General features: G+C 33.4%; 1 protein-coding gene across 4 annotated transcripts in view; it reads right to left on the reverse strand.

Moving 5' to 3' along the window:
- Positions 1–10,000, reverse strand: part of LOC145246648 (epithelial splicing regulatory protein 1-like) — a 152,057-nt gene that overhangs the window by 89,759 nt on the left and 52,298 nt on the right. For all 4 annotated transcript variants that reach the window (XM_080108353.1, XM_080108352.1, XM_080108351.1 and 1 more), the window contains exon 3: positions 3,784–4,006. In XM_080108353.1, coding sequence (XP_079964479.1) covers positions 3,784–4,006 — 223 coding nt within the window. The remainder of the gene's footprint in view (positions 1–3,783; positions 4,007–10,000) is intronic.

Below are 10,000 nucleotides of genomic sequence, written 5' to 3' on the forward strand. Positions count from 1 at the left end.
GGAGCGAGAGCCACAGACTGGCAGGGAGCGAGAGCCACAGACTGGCAGGGAGCGAGGACCAGGGAAACTAAGAGAGCTAATTTACTGTGGTTTTAAATAAGAGTTTTTACAGTGAATGGGTTAAATATCCAATATTCATTAATTCTTTACAAAGAATAAAATTGGAAATATTAGTTGAAATATAGATAATTCGGAGTTTACATTAAAATAAGCTATGCAATATAATATAACATTAGTTCGTTTGCAATACTCTATTAGCGGAGGTATTATCATATAATGGGGTAGGATGATGGTGTAAGGGTTTCGTACCAACACTGTGTGGGAGGTAACAGTAAAACAAATATTTAGTTTTGTATTCGGTTGCTTAGAAACGAATGACGTTTCTTGCGCGACACTTTAATTTTTAAACTTGCTAAAAAACATCCCTCAAATAAACTAAAAACCGCCCCTTTTTACACCAAAAGCGATTTTGAAAACTACTTATATTAATATCCCATTGTTGAACCCTTAGCGTACATCCCGTAGACAATGGTGGTTAAAACACGTCTATTTGAAAATTTACATATTTGAATCAAACTTATTACATACAAATTTAACAAGATTACAAGAATTTTAATTTCTTAGGATTCCTTAAGCTTAATCCTTAAATTTTGAACGTTTTCTAGAATCAAAATCGCGTAATGGATTTTGATCAAAATCAGAATAAGGATTCTAGACATAAGGTTTAATATCCATATATATTGATTTTAATTTGCACAAGGACATAAAAGTTGTGACAAACATTTTTTTGTTTCTCCCCCCCCTCGAAACTAGGCATGTTGCCACTGAAACGGAAGTTACTACTATAATTAGAGGACAATTTAGAGGGTATTCTAAATGGGTAGCTTAGAAAGACGTTTGTTCACATTACATTTAAATTTCTGCATATTGGCACAGTCAGAAGCAGAGAGAACTTTCAACGAGTAACTTATCTTACATTTGATAGCATTTCAGACCACAACAAGTGAAGCATGCATGTTCTCCCGTGAGTGCACAGTGAACGAGGCAAAAAATGACTAACTTCAGTATTGCCCACCCCATTTAATCCCAAAAGTTCCCAAGGGAAGTCAAATCCTTGTGATAATGAACAAACGGTGCAGTTTTAGGCCTTAACATATGTAAATTTGAATTCTGCACCATGCAAAAAAAAAAAAAAAAAAAAAGATCCAGTCCATCATTTGTCCCCCCCCATTTAGCTCCAAATGTCCCCAACGCCTTAACATATTTAAATTTGAGTTCAGCACCATGCAAAACCGCTAAATAAACATATACAGAAAACTTTGGACAAATATAGTAAAATATTCCCCAAAATGAAGTGTTTTTATTAGCCCTAAAAGAGCCCCTGGGGCACACCCAAGAGTTATCACGAAGTATAGACAAACAACAGTCCAACGTTAACAAATTCCTAATGAACCGCCCCTTAAGTAAACACTTCATCAAATCTCCACACTAACGTAATGTACTTGCAATAACCCTTATCCCTGAGTGGCTTACGGGCCTTGATAAGTGGTGATCACTGTAAAAAAAATTATATAGAAATCTGTTACAGCTTTTTCAGGAAGTTTTGTAAAAATCCAAGGCATCAATTTTTTTTTTTTAAATAAGCACAAAAGTGTCAATTTTAGCCATTTTAACCCGAAAGGCACCCTAGGGAGGGGGGGGGCAACCGGAGTTTTCCAGGAAAAATTCGTTCTTTTTTTTTTTTTTTTACTCATGTTTGGTGTTTGTGCAAAATTTCAAAAAATTCCAAGGCGTGGTTATTGAGAAAAGTGTGAACAGAGTAACGGACAAGCGTTAATTTACAGGTCCACTTCCCTTTTGCCGGGGGGGGGGCAGGGCGAAAATATATTCCCAAGGCATAAGCCTGATGAATCCTAGCGTGAAACGCGGAATATTCTGTGTAGCTTAATTGCCATATATATTTTATAACTTACTACCTAGCTCTACCTACGTATTGAGCAATGTCGAAGTAAATACTTAAAGTTCACGCATAGATTTATACTTTCGTATATTAATTTATGTGACAAAAGTAATCATGGATATGTTTTATATTTTCATAAATCAAACGTGTGGTCCACTTTCAGGATTGGTTGGTTGTTTTACGGCATATCAACCTTTTTCAGGTTATTTAATGCCGAATCTAGTTATTTTGAGAAACAATTTTTAATGGAGTGTATTTGTTTTTTGTTAAGTCGGATTCTATTTAACCCATAGTTGGGACCCTAACAGGTACTACCACTCCGGGTCAGAGTGGACCTGGGAGCAATGGCAATTAAAGGGTGGCTCCACACTTCCCAAGGCCTGCAAGGTGGGGCCTCACCATAGGATATAGTTTTAGGTCATATCCAGGACCCCACTTTCAGGAAAATGGTAATAGGATTAAGAGCTGGAATATTCGATCTATCTTAAATACGATGTGACTAACCCCTTTACCAGGCAATATGCTTCGACCTGGCAGTGCCGAGTATATGCAGCTAGTACTTAATTCACCAACATCTCAGATAAGCTTACTAATATATATATATATATATATATATATATATATATATTTTAGTAAGCTTATCTGATATATATATATATATATATAACTACTTCATTTACTCACATAAACCTAATATACGAAAGTATAGATTTATGCGTAAACTTTAAGTATTTACTTCAAAAGTGCTCAATACGTAGGTAGAGCTAGTTAGTAATTTATAAAATATATATGGCGATTAAGCTACACTGAATATTCTGCGTTTCATCCACTATAGGATTCGTCAGGCTTATGCGTATAAGCCTGACGAATCATAGTGGATGAAACGCAGAATATTCAGTGTAGCTTAATCGCCATATATATTTTATAAATTACTTATATATATATATATATATATATATATATATATATATATTGGTTTTAAAATATTATCTACTGACACGGGTTTCGTCGTCTACCAGTTAGATTAATCTATCCCTGACGATGAATCCAGAAGGATTTGAAAGTAATCGTACTTCCGATAAATAGGGCGATTACGTCAGCCGATTTCTGCCAGAAGTGAAGACCGTTATTAAGTTGGAAAGGAGCAAAATACAATTAATATACAAAAAGTATCTTTCATTTAATGAAATATGCCGAAGAGAAAAAAAATGCTAGGTATATATATATATATCCGGCGAAAAAAAAAATGCAGTCCAACATAGTCTTTATATTACCAGCATCCAGCGAGGAAAAACAGTTTTAGAAAAGAAGCTTGGCTAGGAGCAAAGTGTAATATTTGTTCCGATGTGACACTTCATCTTTTGTGTCATCGGTCAGTGAAAAATAAATCCATTTATACTAAAGTAATTTTTATATATATTTTTTGCTCCTAATCCTACGTATACCTTTCAGGGACATATTTTCCTTTATAATAATAATAAACATCGACTTAGTGTTTAACAATCTTTGGGAACAGGCAACTAGAAGAAGGGTGTTAACAACGACAAAAATACAACCGAACAACCCCCCCCCCAAAAAAAAGTAAAAAATATTACCAAAAAATGAGAAAAGAACAAATAGCCAGTTATTTAAGTTACGATGGAACGCTGAAATAGTTAAACATCATCAAAAAGTCAACTTGACTATTTAAGGGATTTGAATTTAAAAACGAACATAGGAAATCACGCAACGCGAACAGAAGAAAATAAAAAATGTATATACTTAATTATTCGCCAACATTTCAGATACGCTGATATATGAATATCAGGTGAAAAAAAAGATACATTCCAACATTGTCTTTATATTACCAGCTTCTGTCTTGTAAAATTTTTTGAATTCCTTTCTTAAGTCATAAAAACTGTGCATGTATTTTGGCAACGTGATGTTCTTCTTGCTAGCTTCCGGGTGAAGACATTGTCGTAAGTGTGCCTGCCCATCGGTGCAAATGGTAAAAGATTTACCTCCATGATCCGGGTGAACACCCTTCGCAGATAGAAACCGGTCCAGCTAAAAATAAATAAAAAAAATAAATTTAAAAATTGCTTACATTTTGTGGATAAGTTATTAATTAGGACCATGACAACAATATTCTTATTGTTTTGACTCGAGTATATATCAGACAGTTAAAATAACCGAGAACAACATCACTCTATATAAAAGCATACAAGATATCAACGGATACACACTAGAGAGTTAAAACTACAAAAAGAATTTGTTGTTTTCCTAGCCCTAGTTATTAATTGCAAAGTTTTATTCGTCTTTATGCGCATATTAGGAGTATACGGAAAATAGACTGAGGAAGACCCAACTATTTTTAGAATTTCTTTTGAAATGCAATTTTATATTAGGATTTGAATTATCGCGCAAATCAACAAACAATGGATTATTAAAACAAACCAGGTTTTCAAGTAGGTCTGATAAGTTATTAGAAATTTGACAAATTATATACGCAAACGTATCCGAGGAGATATAGATGAAAAGAATGTATGAGGTAAATAGATAACACAAGAGAATGAAATAGAGTTGGTAGAGATTAGGCAGAGAGAATGCAGAACAGAACTCTCTAACGCCGGACGAGTTTACATCCTATCAGGTATAAAAGACATAAGCTCATCGCATGTTCATCGATATTCTAAAGCGCGTAAAAGTCTGTTAGGTATTAAAAAAAAAAAAAAAAAAAAAGACACTTTCGTTTGATCGTAGAATGCATAGTTATCGCCATTAGAAAGGGCACATCTGCCATGATAGTTTGAGAAGTAAACAACACGGGTATCCGTCACAGACTTTTCATCATCACTACATTACTATTTAATCTGTAAGTTGTTAAATCTGCTAAAAATCTTGATCATTTGTTTTAACGATTACTAAACATATGTATCATCAGACGCAATAAAAAAAAATCAAATAATGTATGGATCTCATATCAGAGAAAAATGACGTAATGGTTCTCAAACGGTTAATAAAACTTTACAACAGAAAGCCAATTGCATATTTTTGCGTTGTTTTACGGCATATCAACCATTTTCAAGTAGTTTTAGAAAAAAGGTTTTCTGCCTCACGTTCTTTATATTTTTAAATATTTATTCATCGTGTTTGATTTGATTGTTTTATAAAATACTGCTTTTGACTTTGCAGAACATGATTGAGTTTTGCAAAAGCAAAGGAAAACCAATAATGTTTGGTGCATTTTTGGTCGGACATCTTCAGACAGTTCGACCTAATATTAGCACTTAGGACCAAAGTGGACCTGACAGCAATGGTAACTAAGGGGAATCTCACATTCACCACAGCCGCCAAATTGAGCTTGTTTTTTAAGGTCATACCCAGGATTTTGAATTTTGAAATATATTACTCAAGTAACAGCAGTAGCGTGCAAAACGAAGAAACCCCAACTCACGTTACAACAAGGTAGATTTTGAAGGATCAATATAAAAATATATAAAGGATTTATGAGAAAAAAATCGCATGTCTTTCTGCATGATTATATAACAAATATATGCAATTGTTTATGTGAAAACTATTTGCATTATTTTTCGTAGTATTGCCCACTGTTACTGTTTTTTTTTCTATGTTTTCAGCCAATGTGTCATTCAGCTATTATGCTGATGGTGTTTAATAGAACTTTAGCTTCAGTGGGGGGAAAAATAAACCCAAAAAACTTAGGCCGAAAGTAACAGCCGACAGAAAGTTGAGAGGGTCACGTGATTGCTGACAAGATTTCAACAAGGAAAGACGAAGAAAATAAGGATAACTCTTTCTCACACACATGGGAAGTGTTCTGTTCTTTGAATGAATCTTTTATAAACTGAACATTGGCGCCAGACTAGTTTTGTATCAACTGACAAATTGGTCTTAAATGAAACGTCTGTAAATGATTAGTTTTGGTTTAATCCATTAGATCAGGACATTGACAGGTCCTCTCACTGCGTCAGAGTGACCTTGGCGTAGTGACAATTAAGTGAAGAGTCAAAACTTCAGGCCTCAGTACTGGATCCAGTTTTGTGGTATACCCTGGACATATATAGATAATACGTTATAATTAGCTACTTTAAAAATATAAATGATACACGTTATAAGGCGTGTAACTTAGCTATTAGTTTTCATTTTTTAATTTTCAAGGGGGCAATGTAAGCAGCATCTACATTTAAAAAATAAATGTACTCGTTAAACGTAGAGTAACATGGCTTGTTTTCTTAAGTTTAGTCTGTTTTGAAAATGTGCTTATATATATTTTTGCATGTACTAAAACATACATGTCTTAGCATTATCAAAGCGTTAAAATAATGAAATACGAGTAATATTGTATACTAGAAAGCTGCCCAGCGTTGCCCGGTCGTAAAATACTCAAATATTATATTTTAATTCATACAGAAACAAAGACAGGTGCATGCCAATATTGTTTTTTTTCAAAACAGTTCATTTCTTGAAAGTAAAAAAAAATAAAAAATAAAAAAATCAGGCTGAAATCAAAATCAAAACCCAACCCTAAAAACAGGAAGTCAACTACAGTAACTATTAAGCCAGCTTGACACGTCTTTAAAAACGTTATCAAACCTACTTATTCTTAACAATGTGAACGATTCGCGCATGCGCAGTCGTGGAACAATTTACAAACAAAAATCCGATGACCGCCAAGTACCGATTTTTCAATTTTGTCCCCTTTACAGCCTTTTTTCCGGATATAAACCGATTAAGTTTTCTATATGCCTGAATATCCTATATACCAAATTTCAAGTCTAGATAAAAAAATTCGTTGAGTATATAGGCTGAGAAGTGTCCTCTTACACATCCTCGTTTTTATAGATATATAGATAGGTAGATATACTTCTAATTTTCTCGGCAACACACACTGGAAGTTATTTTAGAAAGGGATTTTTTTGTCACTTCCGGGAAAATATTTATCTTTCCTATCTTTCTTCGTCCAGTATGTTTTTCACACTTTCCTGTCATTGCAAACTTATCACCTAAGCGTGACTTCACGTCCCGAACATTGACGCAGCAAACTTCTGCCATTCATTTGTTAAACTTCTTGCAGCATCTTGTTTTAATCTCACCTGATCTTGATAAATGAAATAACACACATATTTCAGATAGAACCCAAAATTTTCTATTAGAAAAATAAAATCTAATTGCATTAATTAGCCATTCATTATAATTTATAATCATATCATCGTTTCATTTAACTATTACTCTTAATTCTTTGCATAGTTTCTACATTATGCATGATTGCGTAGAATTTAGGATGGAAACTTTCTAGCACACGGACATGTTTAACATATGAGTGACCTTGTCTGTGTGTGCGAAACGTCTCTAGGAAACTCCTGAGTATTTGGTTTACAAACTTGAAACATGATTTGGACCTTTAGAATACTTTCGATTTCTTATTTTTTTGCCCGTGGGAAGAGCTGCTAAGGGGTCATTATTAAAGAATGACGTTTTTAACTATGTTCTCCCTCCCTTGTCAAAGTTTCACAAAACACTCGACTAGCTACAATCACTATCAACAATTTTCCCCATTATCTGTGCCTAAATCTATACACAAGGTCCACTAGCAAAGATTCTTTCATAAAACTGCACGTCTGTGGAACACTATTCGTTTTAAATTAAAAAAAAAATTATCGTTGATTGTTTAATAATTGTTGCCCAAATTCATGTCATGTTTTGCAAATGTCGTCTGCTTCAATCATACGTAATTTTACATGCATAATTTTTATTTATATTGAATAAAGTTCAGTTTTACTATGAATCGAATCAGGTTCCTTTCTTTTTAAATGTAATTTATAAGTAAATAATGGACGTAGTTTAACCTTTAAACATTTCAATGTTTCATGGATTTTAATTACTTTTAACGAGTAACCACAACCCTTCCCTTTTAAATTTTATTTCAAATTAATATTGAATGAGTTTCAGTACAAATCGTGTTCCTTATTTTTCTCTTTTTTAATGCAATTTTTAAGTTTTCTAATGCTTTTTGTAAAAACTTGATTCATTATCGACAGTCAGACTGTTCGACAGATCTTGCTTGCTAAGACCTCAGTGATGACGCCATTTTTCAGCTTACTGGCCTTAATGAAATTACGAATGCCACATAGATACACACATGTGGGTCGATGGTACACAAGATTGGCAGAAGAGTAAAGATTCACATGAGGCTTAAAAATAGACCTTTGTGACTATTCGTCATACATTCTTAAGTGATGTGCTCCACACAACAGGTTTTTATTCAAAGACGAGATAAAATTTGCTAATGACTAAAAATAAAAATATTATTCCAGTTTTATTTTATTTACTCTCGTTCCTTTATCGCCTTGATTTTAGAGTGGGGCTAGCAGACTGAATGAAAATCAAGTCATGCCACTTTTTTTTTTTTTTTTTTTTTTTTTTTTTTTTACACATTTTCACCCACACAGCAGTAAAGAACGTAAATGTAAAAATGTTTATTAAAACGTACTGAATGTCAGCACACCTGTTCAAATGGGGAAACTGGGTGGAATCTAGGCATCTTGAAGCTTTTCAGGAGTTATTTCAATTTTATTCTGGAGTTTCATGATTAATTACAATATGGTTGTGAAGATTCAACGCTGCTGGACCACTTTTGATTGAAATCGTCACACAAAAACGTGACAACTGTTTTATACCATGGCGAGGTTTCAGCTAATCGTAGGTAAAAAAGAAACCATAACATTAATCGTGAATCAGCTCCATTTTAGGCACTAACAAGTTCATGAGATATTCGCAATACTGAAAATATTGGATAAAGATGTTCGTGTTGATACTTCCAAGCTTCCCAATAAAAAGAATCCAAGAGAGCGAATATTTTATAACCATGTTTCATCAATATCCTATCTATACATGTATATAGGAAATAAAACTAAAACTTCATAAAATTACACTAGCCCAATACGGCACGGGTCCAGGTTTTGAACCAGACATACTGGCTTACCGTTCGGCCATTTTCGACTGCTTACTAAATCAACCGGAAGATGCCGAAGCACGTGTCAGATTTCCTGGCAGGCTAACGACAAGTTAAGGCAATTGATTAAAACAATTTATGAGAAACTAGTAATTACCCGGGAGATCTTATCGAATTTTGCCAGGAAGAAAAAAACAAACAAAAACAAATACAAACTCGCAGCAAAATATAAATTAAAAATAATTTATAAATAAAATAAAAAATGTGGAAATTTATGAAAAAAAAACAAAAAACAAAAAAAACGGTAGGTTGAAAGAGGCTAAACAAAACAAAGGCAGTATTTGAGGTACTAATATTCACAATTATCGATTTCTTAATTGATCTTTAACATAGAATATTAATAAATATAAGACTTAAAATCTAGGAGGGTTAAACATCCTTTTATATTTTGGGAGAAAACCCATTCTATAAAAAAATAAAAATAAAATAAAAACAAAAAAAAATGCCGATTTGAGTCAACTTATTTTTTTCTTCCCTAAGGGTTACGAGGGAAGCCAGGATCTAACACGAATCATCAACTTCTGCGTGGGTGTATATCGAGACCCCCCCCCACATACTTTCTTTCCCCCCTTCTTTTCTTCTTTTCGTGTCTTTCTCCTTGTTGGTTTTTCATAAGTAACTACGTGACTTTCTAAAACATTCAATGTTTGTATTTCATTTTTTCCGTCTTCATTGAGGATTTGAACTTAAAAAAAAAAGAAAAAAAAAAGGAACTTAAGTCGCCTAACGAAGTTTTTAGTGATTTATAACTAGGGCTAGGATGATAACAGCATATTCTTTTTATTGTTTTGATTCTCGAGTGTGTACCCGTTGATATCTTGTGTTTTTACATAGAGTGATGTCGTTCTCGGTTGATTAACTGTGTCGGATATACACTCAAGAGTTAGAACAACGATAAGAATATTCCGTTGTCATAACCCTAGTCATAACCCTAGTCATAACGGACCAAAATCTTGGTTTGATCGTGTACTTTGCAAATCTTAAAAAAAAAAAAAATAAATAAAAAATGATCGTTCATTCATTATAAT

This window comes from Euprymna scolopes, chromosome 24 (genome assembly GCF_053919585.1).
Source record: "Euprymna scolopes isolate OS-2025 chromosome 24, ASM5391958v1, whole genome shotgun sequence".
Classification (NCBI taxonomy): domain Eukaryota; kingdom Metazoa; phylum Mollusca; class Cephalopoda; order Sepiida; family Sepiolidae; genus Euprymna; species Euprymna scolopes.